The sequence below is a fragment of the Dinoponera quadriceps genome, unplaced genomic scaffold, assembly GCF_001313825.1.
Source record: "Dinoponera quadriceps isolate SergipeBrazil2010 unplaced genomic scaffold, ASM131382v1 scaffold6073, whole genome shotgun sequence".
Taxonomy (NCBI): Eukaryota; Metazoa; Arthropoda; class Insecta; order Hymenoptera; family Formicidae; genus Dinoponera; species Dinoponera quadriceps.
The window spans coordinates 372,520-389,210 of record NW_014561846.1 but is presented as its reverse complement, the minus strand read 5'-3'; the positions used below and the strand labels follow the sequence as shown (position 1 = coordinate 389,210).

At 47.6% G+C, this 16,691-nt stretch overlaps 3 protein-coding genes across 5 annotated transcripts in view; 1 reads left to right on the top strand and 2 right to left on the bottom strand.

Annotated features, from left to right (window-relative positions):
- The window catches only part of LOC106751035 (storkhead-box protein 2), an 89,034-nt gene extending 80,341 nt beyond the window's left edge, over window positions 1–8,693 (bottom strand). For both annotated transcript variants that reach the window (XM_014631779.1, XM_014631780.1), the window contains exon 1: window positions 8,055–8,693. The gene's annotated coding sequence lies outside the window, so the exon portion shown is untranslated. The remainder of the gene's footprint in view (window positions 1–8,054) is intronic.
- The window catches only part of LOC106751036 (dystrotelin-like), a 113,171-nt gene that overhangs the window by 82,319 nt on the left and 14,161 nt on the right, over window positions 1–16,691 (top strand). The gene's annotated exons all lie outside the window — the stretch shown is intronic.
- Window positions 13,124–16,398, bottom strand: LOC106751027 (pro-resilin-like). The gene is made up of 4 exons (XM_014631771.1): window positions 16,390–16,398; window positions 14,425–15,747; window positions 13,920–14,328; window positions 13,124–13,582 (listed from the first exon to the last, which is right to left on the bottom strand). Exons 1-4 carry the CDS (start codon window positions 16,396–16,398, stop codon window positions 13,419–13,421), a joined length of 1,905 nt encoding a protein of 634 aa, XP_014487257.1. The 3' UTR covers window positions 13,124–13,418.

Sequence of the window (16,691 nt, the reverse complement as noted above, 5' to 3'; positions counted from 1 at the left end):
CCCGCGAGATCTCTGCTCGTGCGCGGCACCGACCGGCGTCCTCGCTTTTCCAGCCTACGGGCTGACGTCGACGCAATTATTTCTAATCACTTTAGAAAATCCCCCGCTGCGCCGGCCGCCGACGATCGGCGACGATCGTGCGCGTACGTATACGTGTGTGCCATCTTTCTAGGCTGTCCGACCTCCGCTTTCTGACGCGCGTCAAAGTTTCCTCGCCGCGTCTCCCGGCTTGACCATAAACGGCCGATGTCTCTCGCCGGCGATAGTGACGGTGGCACGATCGAGTCGCACTCGCGCGATCTTGTATGGGGGATAATTAGGGCGGTAACATCGCCCGGTCGAAGGAGAGACAGGCTCGGCTTACTCCCTTACGTTCGTTTAAAATGATCACAATGCACATAATATTTAGTATTTTATATCGCTTTAAGCTGTCGTTATTTTATTTTAGTGCACGTAATTATATTCAATAATTTATAATATGATATAACCTTTTAATATGATATAAGAATATATAAGAGAATACATAAGAGAGAATTACATATATATATATGTTTTGTATATTTTTTATATATAAGAATATATCTTTGTTAAATATAAAATAGTCTTTTTGCGCCGGCGTAATCCTAAGATTATTGTTTCAACTTCTTATATAATTTCTCCGAATATTTGGATGGAAATATGATGCACGTATATTTCTTCGAGTTAACTCCCATAAGGGCAAGACACGAGCGATCGACTTGACGCCGTTGACGGGGACCGACTCGCGTCTCGCTGGAAAGTTCGAGTCGTAAGAGTGAAACACTGTTGTACGCGTCTCGAGCTCGACGGTATCGCGCGGTTATGTGTGCGGATGGCCTCGTATAACCGGTGGCAAGTGAGTGCATCGTCGACGATCGTTCCTCTTCGCTTCTTCCTACGATCTTGTTTTTCCCGTGGAATCTAGCGTAGGAGAAATTACGCGCGCGCGGCACTTCGTAAAGCGGACCGGCCGGCCGACGATCGTTCTCCCATTAGCCTCGTTACCATTGGGAGAATGGGTCGAGGAACTCTCTCCCTCTCTCCCAGTCCCCGTGTCATTGTAAGGTCAGCGAACGAGGAAGCCACCGGTGGATGAATATTCCGACAGATATTACGTAAAAATGAGCCGACTCCTCGGGAGAAAGAGCCGAGTTGTAACGCGCGACTGGCTACGACGCGCGACTCCGCGCTTTGAAGTCAATTAACGTCAATTAACAGCACCCGAAGTTTACGTTCTCCCCGCGCGGGGAGGCGCGACTCGAATTTTTAATACCGCGAAAGACATATATCGCACGCTTAAACGCCGCCTTGTACGAGGGAGGAAACGATAAACGAGCCGGTAATTTTCTCTTCCTCGCCGCGCGTCCCCCCTCGTCGCCGCGTAACGCCTCGGAAAGATTGTTACTATCGATCAATTACGCGCGATGCACACTCGCCGCCTGCGCCCGTAAAATGGGCTTTTACCGGCCAACTTTCCTTCGGGATATAAAAGATCCTCCGTCCGAGTAAGAGTACTGTTAAAGGTCGGCTATAAATAAACGAGAATACGCCGGACGTAACTGCGTGTACGGCCGCGACACAAGAACCGATCGTTCGTGAAGGCCGAACGCGCTGGGACGGCACCGCGTCTCACCGTTTCCTCGCCGTCGAAAATAACCCCGGTTAACGCCTCCGTTTTCCCTCGCAAGTCGTCGGGCAAAAAAGGAAATCCGGCCGGACAGATCGGGTCTCGATTTGAAAAGCACGATTGATCACCGAGTCGATATTTTAGTCCTACTGTGTCCCTTTGGTGCTACAAATGAGAAAGTTCTTGCCGGTTTCTCCACTTGATAACACAGTGTAGAACTAACTAAAATTTAGACTCTGTAGGCTCTAAATTCCTTATTGTGCTCTTTCGATGCTACAAAAGGAACTGAGACTTCCCAGGGGAAAGCTTTAAATTCTACGTTAGTTAGTTCTTCGACTGGAGAACGCGGAAATAACTTCCTTTCTGTATCATCAAAGGAGCACGATAAAGAGGACCTTTGAGGATCTTAATGTGAAATTCAAAATTTCGACTCGAGAAGCAGCAATTTCAGCCCATACAAATTCCCACGGGACATCGGCCCGGCGATAAATCGTACGATTATCGTGATTCGCGTTGTTTTATAGTTTATACGCGTAATTTACGGCACACATGGCACGACACAGAGATATCCGATTAGCCTGGCGATATCGCTTTCTAATTGCCGCGAGATGATACTATGTGGAATCTAATACCGAATCGAAAAGAGCTTGCCACTCGAAGGGGAAAGAGAGAGAGAGAGAGAGGGAGATGAGTTACGCCTGCGGGGAGATTCGATTGATATCTGAAGCAGCCGTTGAAAACAACGGTCCTCATTTTCGCAACGATCCCGCCGATTTCCTCGCGGCCGAACGGTGCCGAGAGCGAGACTCTCTGCAGTCGCCTAGATAGAAAAGGGCCGGTGCAGTTATTCGAGCGAAGGTCAAGTGCTCTGAAGCCGCTTCGAAGGCACGACGATGCACCCTCATCGTTTCCGCTCGAGTTCGCACGGGTTTTTGTTCCCTCGGCGCGGCAAACGACGGTAAATCCGACGGTAAAGTCTATTTTAGACTACGATTCATAATTCGAAACGTAAATATACCCGGTACATTCCCCATTTCTACGCGCCGAGGGTCGCGAATATAATTACGGACACGCGCTCGTGCACGATTAAATCGCGCTCATGTTGATACACTTTTTGCACTTGCAGACTTCTGTCTCCCTCCCCGTGGTTTATTATTATCGGATCATTCATGCGTCGGGGTAATTTAACCAAAGTGCGTCGTCGATAAAAATTATTTTACTTCCTACGTTCTGTTAACAGGCGTATTATCTGGTGATCTCTCGCGATCAACCGCTCTGCCGCGTGCAATTAACGCTTTGAAAGATTGATTATGGTTATTAAAGTCCGTCGGAATTCACTGTACGTATCCTGGACGCGTATTTTTTTGTAGAATAGAACATGCTCGGGTTTAATAGGTTTTCCGAGTCGCGCGACACGCCGATTTACACGTTGAACGACGTAAAACCGCCGAATTCGATCGCGAATTAAGGCCATGGTACACGAAAAAACGTAAGTAATAAGGAAGAAATTGACCGATCACAGTCTATTATTCTTCTTACGGTCGAAAAATCGGCTGTTTCAAGGTTGTACGCCTTAAGTTCTCATTTTAGACCTCGCTTGGCAATAAAGTATCGATTTGTCAGTAAACAACGAACTTACGAAGGGATCGCTTAATATCGCCACTGAAAATCCGGCGCCACGGGAACCAACTACCTTAAGTCTTACTTCTTATGTTTTTCCGTCCGTCACGAACATTAAAGATCGTTCGGCGAGCTGACTCCGCGTCGACTGCTTTCTCTCTCTCGCAGTCCGATCGCGGCCCGTATTACGCGCGAAAAGTCCACTCGGTGGCGGTCGTAGCTCCGGCTATAGCCGCCGAGGATCGTTGTAAACAGGACCTAAATGGCGATTTGAGCCGGGCATAAAAGGCCCCGCGTAACGACGTGCTCAACGCGAACCGTAATTTTCTTTGCGCCGCCACGCTCGCATTTAGCCGCGCCGCGCTAATCTTTACGGCGACTCGCCGCTGCTCGCTTGCTCGGTCGTCGACTCGCTTAACGATCGGCTTGCTGTATCGTTTTCGAGCGTGTCGCGGCGGCCCCGCTGCTTTTCCGCGCCCTTGCTTTTCTGCCGGCCGTCGTTCGTCGCACCACATCGCAGCGCCGAGCACGATTGTGACACCGTCCCGTGTACTTTACCGCGCGTTTACGGCCGTATCTGATAAGCCGACAGTTGTAGATCTCGTACTTAGTTAGTTCGCAACACATTATTACCTTCCCCTTCAATAATTACATGTTCAGATATTTTTGTGCTGTGATATATATATATATATATATATATATATGTGTGTGTGTATATATATACACACACACATATATATTCGTTGATCTTTGAAATAATTATGACGTTCATGATCGTTCACGTAAAAAAAAGAAGAAAAAAAAAGTAAGATGATTATTCCCGGGTTAAGTAATTATATTTTCGTACAAAGCCGCTCTATCCTAAGAAACACGCGGAAGGCCGCTTTTTTTCAGCGAAGCTGAAATTCAAACGTCTCTCGCGCATTAATCATTATTATCTTTTTAATCGCGACCGGTGTAAAAAGCACACACAGACATGCTGAAGTGGCATTGTCGGTCTTTCGGTGAAAGACGTCGAACGGTACATGGATTTACATTCGATTCGCTTGAATCAGGCGTTACGCAATTTTCTCGCCTGCGCCGGTCCCGTTCCGCGGGACAAATCGTCGATTATTATTAAACGATAATAGGAACGAGTTTGGCCAGCCGTTTCGTATACACCGACGACAGATGTTATCCCCCGTCGAAACGGGAGTCGATCGCGGCGCTTTACACACGCTACTGCTTTTGCTCACCGTGTATATTCGTGTCGCGCAACGTTATACGGGCGCCAACTATCCTCAATTAAACCGCATTCAGTGCGTTTGTGTACTCGCAGGTGCGGCGTTTATCTGTTTTTCACCTGTTTGTGCCACTTCTGCGACTCCCACGTGGCGCGAACGATTTCACGGTGAACAGCGCGCGTTTTCCACGAACGGCGCGCGATCATAAGGTTCGAGGCAAAAAGCGGCGGCGCGAAACAATCAGCCTCGGGTAACGTTGTCCTTTGATTATTTATCGACTCCGCACACGTATTGTTCTATTATTCGGAGTGCCGCCATTGCTTTTAACATACTGAAGCAACGCAGGCGCGCGCACGCGCGCGTGCTGTTCGGCTAATTGTCATTACGCACAACAGTCTCAGTTCGTGCAATTAAATGCACGGAAAAGAGGATTTTGCTGTATATAATGCAACTGAAATTGAGTTACCAGAACTAGTTTTTAGCTGAAATATCGTTTAATCATTCCTTATAAGACACGAAAGGAAATCTAGAGAATAACTAAGCGATTCCGATCGGAATTCATTCCGAACAGGTTCCATAAAAGATGCCCCGGGTAAATTCAGTCAAACTCATTTATCAGTGTTGTTCATGTCGTTATGGAAACGCTGCCAAAGGTTTCCTTAGGAAACAAAATGGAAATCTAGGAAATAATTGAGCGATTCCGATCAGAACTTCTTCCAAGCATTTCCATAATGGATGCTCAGCGTCGCGGAAAAGCGACAACAATAATTTCGAGTATCGACTTTCTATTTTTTTTTTTAGAGAAAGAGAGAGACGAACAACAATAATAATAATGATAATAAAAGAATTGTTGCGTCGAACAGACGCGCGCTATTTAGCTAATTATTGGTCTGTACAACAGAAAAAACCTCAGCTCGCGTAAATTAAATAGACGCCTGACTAAGATTCTCTGTTAGATCTTACCAGACACGCCTCTTTTTAGAGAGGGATTAGCGCGAAAAAATTTCGAGGCGACGCGCTTATTAATTTTTAGGGCTCCTTTGCGCGAGGGAAAGCTATCGCGCGCGTCTCTCGCTATCCTCGAGAAAGAACTCGCGCGCGACCTTTCCTCGGAACGTTATTTTCTACCTCTAATGTCTAACGATGTACAGCGCATTACGAGCCACTTTGTGTGAAACATTGTGCATCGGCTGCGACCGCCGCACGCTTTCATCCCCCACGCGATCGACGGTTAACGACGGCTAAATGCCGGCGATATTGTGCGCCGAAAAGGTCGCTTTCCCGATCGTCGTCGGCTTTTAGGCGCGCGAGGCGCACGATCGGAGGCCTCCGAAGGTCCGAAGCACGCTGAATAATTAAGTAGATTGCCATGGAAATTAGATTAGACGAGTTTCTCGCGGGACACAACAATCCGGCTTAATTGCCCGGCATTGTGTCGGCGAAGTTAATGGCTGCGCCCGCTGCGTACACACGTTCGTCCCGTCCGAGGACAGGTTGCGCTTTATAATTGCGACTGCGTGAAACATGGCGAGGGGGGGGGGGTAGGGGAGGACGCGAGTCCGCGAGCCCCGCGGTCGCGAAAACACAAAACGTTACGACGACACCGAGACATGAGATTGGATTACGCAAATCGTCGGAGCACGACGGTGCAACGACAGCGGCGGCGTCTCACTCTTCGCATTTCGGTTCCCATCCACGAATAAGAATTCCTTTATTATCATTATTATTATTGTTGTTAGAGGAGAAGGCGGTATTACGGCCCTCTGAAATATCTCCGGTTATTAAGTGGCGAATTTCTAACGCTTACTTATGGAATCATTTGTTTATTACGCAATAATAATATGCCAATATACAACAGCCTGCATTTGTTAAAACGTATTTTTACTTTAGAGCACTTCGAGACGTTTTTCGAGGTACATTTCAGCGCTTAATCACACATATTTCTTCATTCTTTTTAAACTTGTTTAAACGATTTAAATCCAATTATTAGTACTTTTTGAGTTCCCTTCTCCGAAAGATTCAAAAAATTATCCGAGCGAAAAGGGATCGAATAGATTCGAAATTTTAGGCTGACTGGTAAAGTAACGGTGAAAAGTAACGAAATAATATGAGAATCTTTAAGAAAATACGTCTCTTTAATTTAAAATTTATCGAAGCATCCGGGAATGCCGTATTGCGTAGTATGGTCCACGCATTCCAGAAGGCGAAAGAGGGAGAGGATACGTCGCGATTAATGCAACACATTAAGAAGAATTGTTGCGACTATACAGCGCTAGCGATCATCTCCAGCTCCGAGGTCTCACGTTACATTATGCCGGCCGTTTGAGCCATCCCGGATGATAATTTCGCGTTATTTCCCGAGGTCGAGGTCGCGGCGGCATCGCCAATTCGTGCGGAAAAGGAGACCATCGATCTCCGCCGAATAAATCGCCGAGGACGGTCGTCGTGACGAGATGACGCGGTAAATCATCCTCAGGGTTCTCAGGAATTCAAAGGACCGTCTCCCTCCCCCCCCCTCTCTCCCGTCCCGGCTTTAGCCGAAGGTTCCGCTCGGCGCGCGATATTAACGCTATTATTTCTGCGTTATTGCGAGTTGCGTCGCTGATTCGCCGGGATAAATGAATTTTAGGTGATAAAAGGCGATCCTTTTGTCGCTCCGCGTGAACAGGAATCTCCGAGTCGTTTACACAGCGGGAGACAAGTTAGAAAACAAGTTCCGCGATCGACTCGCCAATTAAATCCCGGTGATCGGTACAATATACCATGCCAGTCAAACAACGGAGAACAAATAGCGCGATAGAGACGCTTCTCTAAACAGATTCAATTCGCTCGAATCGCTGTGCGGTTGTCATTAATACCATTATATTGTTAATTCGTCCGCTCGAGGATTCCTACTCCGGCATTTCGATATAACTTCAAACATTGTATTATATATATATAATACCGTTCACTAGTGTTGCAACAGGTACATTTTTTTAAATGACTAAATACAGATATAAGTTTAAACAATTAGATATATATATACGTATCTATCAGAATATATTTAGATGCGCTTCATAAAATATATATTCTCATAGTACATGCATTTATATCTAATTACTTATCTAATTACTTATCTCAAATTTATATCTGTATATATTTGCATTTCCCTTTCAGTATCTTACTCGCTACTTGGTTGCTTAGAAAAATGCATCTGTTACAACACCGCTGTGTTTACCGTACCTTGAGACGAAAATTTTCACGAGAGACCCATCTCGCCTCCTAATTAGGCAGCGAGATTTATTAAGAGGACGAGATAAGATCTGGCTTTCTCCTAATTGTGAAAACTAGTCCAGGTTAGGCGCGCGAGATTATGCATGGACGAACTAGAATATTTATCCGCGGTAAAGCAGCGGCGAGCGGTTCTCCGGAAAACCTCGGAAGGAACGAGCGACGACGACGCGGCGTTCGAGCGACGCGGCGCCGAGGCACCGAAATTTCGAACGGGAAGCGATCTCGCTCTCGTCGCGTCGCCGCGAGAGGCCTGACCGCTCTTGACCCTTGAACGTGTGCGAATCGGGACTCACCTTGCCGCGGCGGCGAGCGTCGCTCTATCCGAGTGTGGCCCCTCGCCTAATTATCAAGGTTATCACCGGCGGGAGACAATTGACGCGTCGAACAGGTTTTCACTTTTAGTTCCTCCGTCTCTTTCTCTCGCCGGCGCGCGCGCGCGCAGCCACAGTTTCTTCACACGCGGCGAGCCGCCGGCGGTGCAACGGGCACACGCGTCCCTCTGTCCACCTGCGCGTGCAGGCACGTGCACGTCGACGAATCTCGGCACTGACGACGACGGAGAACGAATGAAGAGAGAACAAGAGAGGAAGAGACGCGGAAAGAGGATCGCGATTCCCCTTCCGGCCGTTCACGGCCGGCCGACCGATCGATCCGCACGCGTTGAGTCCCGCGAGGATCCCGCGGAGGGATCCTCCTCGGCGATGAGGACTCGTCGGCCGGGCGACGCACCCAGGAGAGCGGACGAGCACGGATCAGGACTCGCTGCGCCAGCGGCGTGCGTCGCGCGTCCTCGGCGAGGATGCGGTGGACGGTGCGGCAGGTGCAGCAGCTGCAGCTGCCACGGTCGTCGGCTTCATACTGAAGGGGAGAGATACACGGTTCGATGCCGCCACCGCCGCCGCCGCAGGCTGCCGCCGCGCGAGCAGCTACGAGAAACTGGCTCCGAACGCCGCCGCCGCCGCCGACTGCTCCGAAAACTCGGAGCAGTGCCGTGCTCTCTCTCTCTCGCTCTCGTGCCTACCGCCGCTCTCCTCGTCGTGTCCCTCTCCCCCCTTTTGCCATCACCAAGCACGCTATTAGTGTGTGCGTTTGCCGTTCGTGGTGGGGTTCTGTTCTCCAGCGCGAGGAGTAGGGGGCATCCTCTCTTTCTCATTCTCTCTTTCTCTTTCTCTCTCTCTTTCTCTTTCATCTCGACCGGGCTCTCCTTCGCATGGGATCGCGAACGGGCCCCGAGGATATTTTTGGATTTTTCTTTCGATATGTTGTCCTGCGCCTCTCCGAGTCGCCTTTAAGACCCGCGCTCAGGGATCCTCTCGATAAATCCGCGCGAGAAATAGCTGCCCTCGCGACACCGCAGGCCTCGTGGAATTCGAATCTAAGTGTACCTGCGGCACGCGTCTGTCTATTGATTCGGATTTAGTCGCGCGATTCTCTACTTCCGACTGTTGCTAAGGAGGAAGTCGCTTCCCTCCCGGCGGCTCGCCGTATTTCTTCGGTCTCAGCGTCCGCAACGAGATAGTACCACGCGGAATCTCGCGACGGAAGGTTTCTCTCCGGGGCGAGCTCCGCGGAGAAGGTGATATTTTAATAAAACTCGATCTCTCGACAAATAATGCAAATCGGCAGGAGGAGGTCTCACTTCAACTGCACCGCAAAGCGCTTTGAACGCGAGAGGAGCGTGATTGCGCGCCTGTGAGTTCGTTGATCTCACAGGTGCATAGAAACGCAGGAGGCGCCCACGAAAAGCACGGTAGAATTTCCGTCCCGTCTTTTCTACCTGGTCCTGGTAGGACGTCCAGTTCGAGCCCGACGCGACGCGTTCCGGTAGGTCGGTGACGCCGAGAACCGGACCGGCTGCAAAAACGATTACGTTTCGAGAAGAACGAGAGAGGGAGTAAGAGAGAACGGCCGGCCGAGGCTTACCGGCAGGTCCCGGGCCGTAAAGATGCCTGGATGCATCGCCGAATATGGCCGAAAACACCTAAGTGCCCGGTAACAAGTCGCCGTACGCAACGTAGGCGCGAAAATTATTAGACCGGGGTCGATTATTTCGAGAGTTTATTCATCGGAAAAATTTCATATCTCTTCGGGATGGCATTTTGAAAAAGTCTAAAATACGCCGAAGCAATTGGGGGCTCCCTCCGTAATTAATTAAGTCCTGGAATGTTAAGGAAAAATGCAAAGCGGCCACACATGTTGTAGAGAAAATTGCACGGTAATTTTGATTTATATTAAATAGACGCAGAAGAATATTTACAGGGAACCGATTACACGGAAAGGAAGAATTAGCTTCTACGGCTAAAAAAACTAGTTCCCACGGGTAAAAGTTAGATGTAGTACAACTGAAATTTACAATTAATTTCGCTAATTTTGTTCGTCCCTGTACCTAGTTTTTAGCTCCCACGGTTAAAAATTAAGTCGGCGCGGAGCATTGGTGCAATACGTGGAGATAGCTTGGGTATTTTAAGGACTTCAAGACTTGACCGTTGACAAGAGGAAGCGGACAATGCGGGATTGCCGATCTTAGTCTAACAGTTTTCACAGGAGCGTATAAAGTAATTAGACCGATCGTCGCGACGGCGAGGGCGGCTTTTAGCGTCCTCGTAGACGTTAGACCACTTCGCACTCGCGAGCACGGGTAATTAACGATGCTTGGGCTCATGTACTTTCATAAAGTCCGGAACTTTCTAATGTGCCCGGCAAGTATCGCTGTTTAAGCGTAACGAGGCTACATTGCTGTAACGCGCGCGAGAATATCTTTATTCGTCTTTCGGAATTAAAACGGTCATATCGAATCAGAGAAACTCACGGTGGCGCGAATCTTTTCGCGCTGAAAACCCCGAGGAACGATAAATGTGCCTTTTACCTCTTCCAGATATCGCCATTGCTACTTGCCCGTTCAACCGAGGAGCGTCCTAGTCGCATCCTGATATAAATTAATTTACATATCACTTCGCATAAAACTGAACGATCGACTCGGATCGTTCAAAAATCGTTTCTTTCTGTTCGTTGGTGTACTTATTTCTTCTTTTTTCTTCTTTTTTTTCATTTCCCGTGACTCACTATAAATCTGTGCTGAACGAAAAGAAGGAAGTGCAGATCGTTTTCCACTGGCACTTTCCCGCCTGGTATTTCCGCGAGGACGATAGCTGCGGCGATACGGAGATCGCTCGCCAGGATAAAGTATCCTCCGGGGATGTGTGCAAACGTCGTTGAATGAACACCCTCTTCGCGTTCCCAGCCCTTCGTACGCGCAACGGCTTTACGCCACGTTCGGCCGAACGACTTTCCTTTAAATCGGCGGGACGGTTTACGTGCCTTAGGTTGACATTTACAGTGAAATCCCGAGAAGCAAGCGCAGCTGGTTACCATTCGCTCAATGATGCCTTAAGGATCTACGGTACCGTGGCTGGAACCTGTTTCTCTTGTTCCTGGTTGCTCGCTATATTTATACGCATTTGCGCGCGCCTATACACGCATACACGCGTATCGTCGTCGTACAAATTGAATCGCAACTAATTATGAATTATTGCCGATGTGTCGTGCGTGCGAGCGCGCGTGCGAGAATTTCGCACCGCGGCTCGAAAATGTATTTCCCTTTTAACATACGCGCGATCGCGCCGTAAGAAAGTTACGCACCGCAAAATCTTCGCCGCCTACATTTCTATCTCGCGTTGAGATTAAGTGGAGAGACTGGAAATAAGTGCTGCAAGTAATATTTGCTTGATTCAAACGAACAAAAAATTTAGAAGCAGAAATATAATTGACTATACATAATATTTTCTCTTTGTGATAGACATTTACTTGTGTGTGCTAAAAGAATTTCGACAGGTGTTAAATTCATAATATCGGGAATATCGGGATTTATATTTTTAGAAATTATTTACTCCGGGCAGAAAAATCGAAATTTAAAGCCGCTAGATTTCTTCAATGGAAAAGAAGTATTACATAATTGTAGTAAATACTCCCTTAAATTTAGAACCATTTTACACTTATGTTCAATAATTCATTTTCAAATTGAGAGATTACTGCGTTTAAATAAGTATTTATTATAAGTTATTAAAATATACTTAAATTGATAAAAATGTCACTACGATTTAAGGGACAGAAAAAAGGTAATTATATTTACTTGACTCTAGCACTTTTTTTTTCTGCGCAAACACATCAATCTAATTTTGAGGTATCCAGCTCTTTGGAAAAATTATGCATATCTATGCGATGCATAGAACATTTTAAAAGAATGAAGCACAGATAAATTGCTCCCCTTGTATTTTGCAACTATTCAGGTAATTCAATTTCAAGTCTCAGGTTGCCCGCGAAATTTTTTTCTCCCTTTTTATTTCTATATCCCGTAAAATATATGGTACGTACGCAAATATAATATAAATGTATTATAATCGAACTCGTGTCGATGTGAGATATTAAATTAATATGAGATATTAATTTAATAATTGTGAAATTAATTAAACGAAACAATTGATATCGGCGTGATGGGAAAGTAGCATCACGCCTACAGTCGCCCGCATTCGGACGACGAGAGTATTCTCGTCCTCCCGGCTGGATTTCATAGCGCGACTTCGCCGGGCGGGTAAGTTAGCCCGGCAACAACGAAATCAGAAGTGACTTCCATCTCGCCTTTTACGATCCGGTCTCTCTTTCTCTCTCTCTCTCTCTCCCTCTCGCCGGGGCGTGGGCACATCGCGGGGGCCGTTTGGGAAACTGCCCGGTGCAACGCACGCATTTTAATACACGGAGATTCACACGTGGCGGGCCTTCGACTTCCTGCCGGCGAGTCGCACGATATAACGCAAGCCGGATACGGAGCCGCATAATTGCATGTTCGGTGCGGTGTTTCAGCCGCGTTAAAATCTTTATCATACGACGCGTTAACCCTTAAGGTCGCGCTCCCTCGCGCGCGCGTCGCGGAAGTGTGAAATTAGTTCTATGCGAGAGGGACAAAATTGTTCCACATGATTGCGATGGGAAAACAAGCATACATAATGCTTAACACGCTGTATTAATTTCGTGATTGTCTCGGTTCTGAATGTCGAGTTTTGAAATCTCATTGAAATCGGCAAATCGAGCTACATAATCGTGGGGAAAAAAAAAGAAAAAAATATGTCCCATGCGAGAAGGAAGGAGTGTTTACCAATATATATCGGTTATACATACATTTATTTGCTTTTTGTTTTGCTCAGCTAAAGATTACTACATACGTTTAAATAAGTCATGCTCTATGAACACAGTGCGATATGAGTATAATAAATATCATCGATTTTATCATTAAAGGGAACATCTGAAATAATATCTCAAATTTTTCGTAAATTTTCATTGATTTCCATCAAGCGACAGTGGTGGACAGCTTTGCGAGTTATCCAGATGAAACATACAATGACGTCAAAATGACGTCCGAATGATGACAAAATGTTCGAAAAGTGAAAGTTCTTATAGTCATTTTCTCGCCAATTTGACGTCATCGTCATCATCGTTATGTTCTACCTGGGCATGAAAGATATTTCCATCTGACCTCTCAATAGTATTCAACTAAATATACAAATAAATTTACAACGAGCAGATTCCTTCGGTCGCGCTTTTTCGATTTCTGTTGCAAAATTGCCCTAAGTGGGAATACTTATTTCTAACGAACTATGTGTTACTTAATATTGATATCCACCATTACCACCGTTTTGTCTATTATTCCCGACGTTATCGTTGCCTCCTTTAAATGTATCACCGATATTATTGCTAAGAGCATTAGAGAAGTATCCACCGTTATCGCCGCTCAAACCACCATTATTATCTCGACCAAAGGACTGCCCTCCTCCTGGAAATATAAAGCGATTAAGACATCTACCCAATAAAATATAGTATATATATATATATATATATATATATATATATATAGTGACTATAATTATTTCGCTCAAAGAAGAAGAATTATATTAAATCTGATATATGAGATCAACTGGAATTGAGCATTTGGACATGAAGTCATTAGAAATCGATCATTAGAACTCAGGACTCAATAAACACGATTCGAACGATCCATCACGTCGATTTTTTGCGCGCATTTAAACGTTTTTCAAGACATTCCACAAGATTCGTTATTTATCATTCCGCGTCATTCCAACTCAATCAAGGCCGTAATTTTATCGCACCTGATCTTCCCGATTGATAACCGTTGCCGCCTCCGCCGTTAAATCCGCCGGGCTTTCCCTCGGCTGGACCACCGTTTGGATAACCACCATTACCGCTTCTATTACCTCCGTTAAATCCAGAATTATCCGCAAAGCCGCCGCCTTCGTTATCCGGTCTACCAGAAGAATAACCGTCGTTACCATTCGACCCGCCGCCGTATCCGCCGGTATTCGCTTCGCCCTCGTATCTAATTTGCGGTTTAAATCCATCCTGATCAGCTTCGTACTCGACGATCTGCTTCCTACCGTCGGGAAGCAAAACGTTGAACTCGCCCTGGGCACGGTCGCCGTCTCTAGTTTCCGTGTGGCCGTAATCACTGCCGGATTGCTCGTCCTTCACCTCGTACGAAAATTCGTACTTCGCTGGCTCCTAGAAATAAGACAGAATAGGCTTCGTGAATGCACCTTTTACATTTCATCGTTTTCGACAACCGTGTCCTCAGCCGATTGTTAGTCTCATACTTACGGTACTCCCTTCCTGCGCGTTACCGTTGTAACCACCGCCTGCGCCGTTTCCACCACCACCACCACCGCCGTTTCCGAAACTGCCTGTGTTTCCACTCGGACCTCCGGACGAATAACCGTTGGTACCACCATTCGGTCCTCCGGATGGATAACCGTTAGCCCCGCCGTTACCGTTTGCACTTCCAGATGGATAGCCGTTATTGTTACCGTTTCCACCTCGGTTCGGTGCACCGTAACCACCGGACAATCCTCCTCCGCCGAATCCATTTACTCCGTTCGTCCTGTGCCCGTTCCCACCCCCCGGTGGTCCGTAGCCGTTCGACGGTCCTCCGCCGTTATTACCGCCGCCGCCGAAGTGATGTTTGCCGTTCCCGTTTCCATTGACGACATTATTCCCGCTCGCACCGGGTTCGCCATAGCTGGCCGACGGTCTTCCTCCGTTACCTCCGTTTCCGAAACCACCTCCGTTATCTTTGTTCGCGCCAGGAACACCGTAACTAGTCGACGGTCTTCCTCCGTTACCTCCGTTCCCAAAACCACCCCCGTTGTTCCCATTCGCGCCTGGAACGCCGTAACTAGTCGACGGTCCGCCTCCGTTGCCACCGTTTCCAAAACCACCCCCGTTGTTCCCATTCGCACCGGGAACTCCGTAACTAGTCGATGGTCTCCTCCCGTTGCCACCATTTCCAAAACCACCCCCATTATTCCTGTTTGCGCCTGGAACGCCGTAACTGGTTGATGGCCTTCCTCCGTTGCCTCCGTTTCCAAAACCACCCCCGTTGTTCCCATTCGCGCCTGGAACGCCGTAACTAGTCGACGGTCTGCCTCCGTTGCCGCCGTTTCCAAAACCACCCCCGTTGTTCCCATTCGCGCCTGGAACGCCGTAACTAGTCGACGGTCCGCCTCCGTTGCCGCCGTTTCCAAAATCACCCCCGTTATTTCCGTTCGCGTCAGGAACGCCGTAGGTGCTCGACAGTGGTCTCCCAGCGCCATTGGGGACGCCGTACGAGCTGGAGGGTGGACCAATCCCAAATCCGTTTCCTTGAGACCCGCCTAGGCTATTTCCAACGGCGTTTCCCCCGACGGGCGAGTCGTAAAGCTTCGACGGGCCATTACCTGCGCTACCGTGTCCGTTGATACTTGTTGCGCCAGCGTTTCTATTAATACCACCCCCGTTACCGAAACCTGGCGCTCCGTATTGCGCCGACAGGTCGGCCTGACCGCCGTTAGCACCGGAGGTTCCTGTCCTCGGAGATAGGTAAGAGTTGACCGGCGGCTCCGAACGCGCCACAGCCAGCGTCATGATGAACGTCGTTACCGCGATCTGTGCAGTAAAAATTCGAATGCAGCCCGCTTAGAAAAACCGAGAAATTCCGTGAGATTTTCGGACGCTTCGCATTCGATCGTCGAATTGCGCGATCAGGACGTCGCCCGCGCTGCTGAAGCCTTTCCAACGCCCGAAGAAATATTCGCCGGGAATTTCTGTTATTCTTGAATTCTCACGTTGCTGAATTTACGGTTTTCTCGATTTGCAACGGAATTCTGCTAACGAACAATTAAATCGCAATATGTCGCGCGCAGGTTCTCGTGACATCCCTCGTCGACTGCAAATTTGATTGGAAAAATTTAATTTTCTAGAAACAAATCCGCCCGTGAAGAAACTTTAAATAGACGTCCGAAATTTTTGTATAAAGATAGATATATAAATAATATGAAGTCTTTATATATCTATCTTTATACAATTAAAGAGAAAGAGAGAGAGAGAGAGAGAAAATGGACGTCAGAAATAGATATCCGTCAATTTTAAATCGCAATATGATTAACTGACAAATTACAATTAAATTTCAATATCGAATTTCGAAAATTTCAAAAAGGGAAATATAGATCATAACAAACATGTCCAAAGGCATGTTCTGTATCATCGATTCCGAGTTTCCCACAGGCTGGATACACGCGTTTTCCCTACCTTGAACATATCGGCTCCGTTCTGCTCTCACCGGCGACGATAGAAACGAATTTCCGCAACTCTGTCCCTGCGAGGGAGACTCTCTCTCTCTCCCTGCTGCCTCTCCTTTTCCCGGTGCCACCCTTCCAGCGTTGGATGGTCTCGAGGGAATGACAAACACGGGGTCCGCTCCGCTTTATATATCCCGGGACTCATCCGCGTTTCTAGATCATAGTTTGGTGCAATCGGCAAGATTTACAGCAACGTTCGATGCAAGTGTGTCACGAGATGCTTCTTGCGCGGGATCGACGGCGACGATGGAA

Excerpts from the sequence above, each read along its gene's own strand:
- LOC106751027 (XM_014631771.1), bottom strand. Across the intron at positions 14,329-14,424 it reads ACGCGCAGGAAGGGAGTACC|GAGCCAGCGAAGTACGAATT; the intron begins GTAAGTATGAGA and ends TCTTATTTCTAG. Across the intron at positions 13,583-13,919 it reads TTATCAATCGGGAAGATCAG|GAGGGCAGTCCTTTGGTCGA; the intron begins GTGCGATAAAAT and ends TATTTCCAGGAG.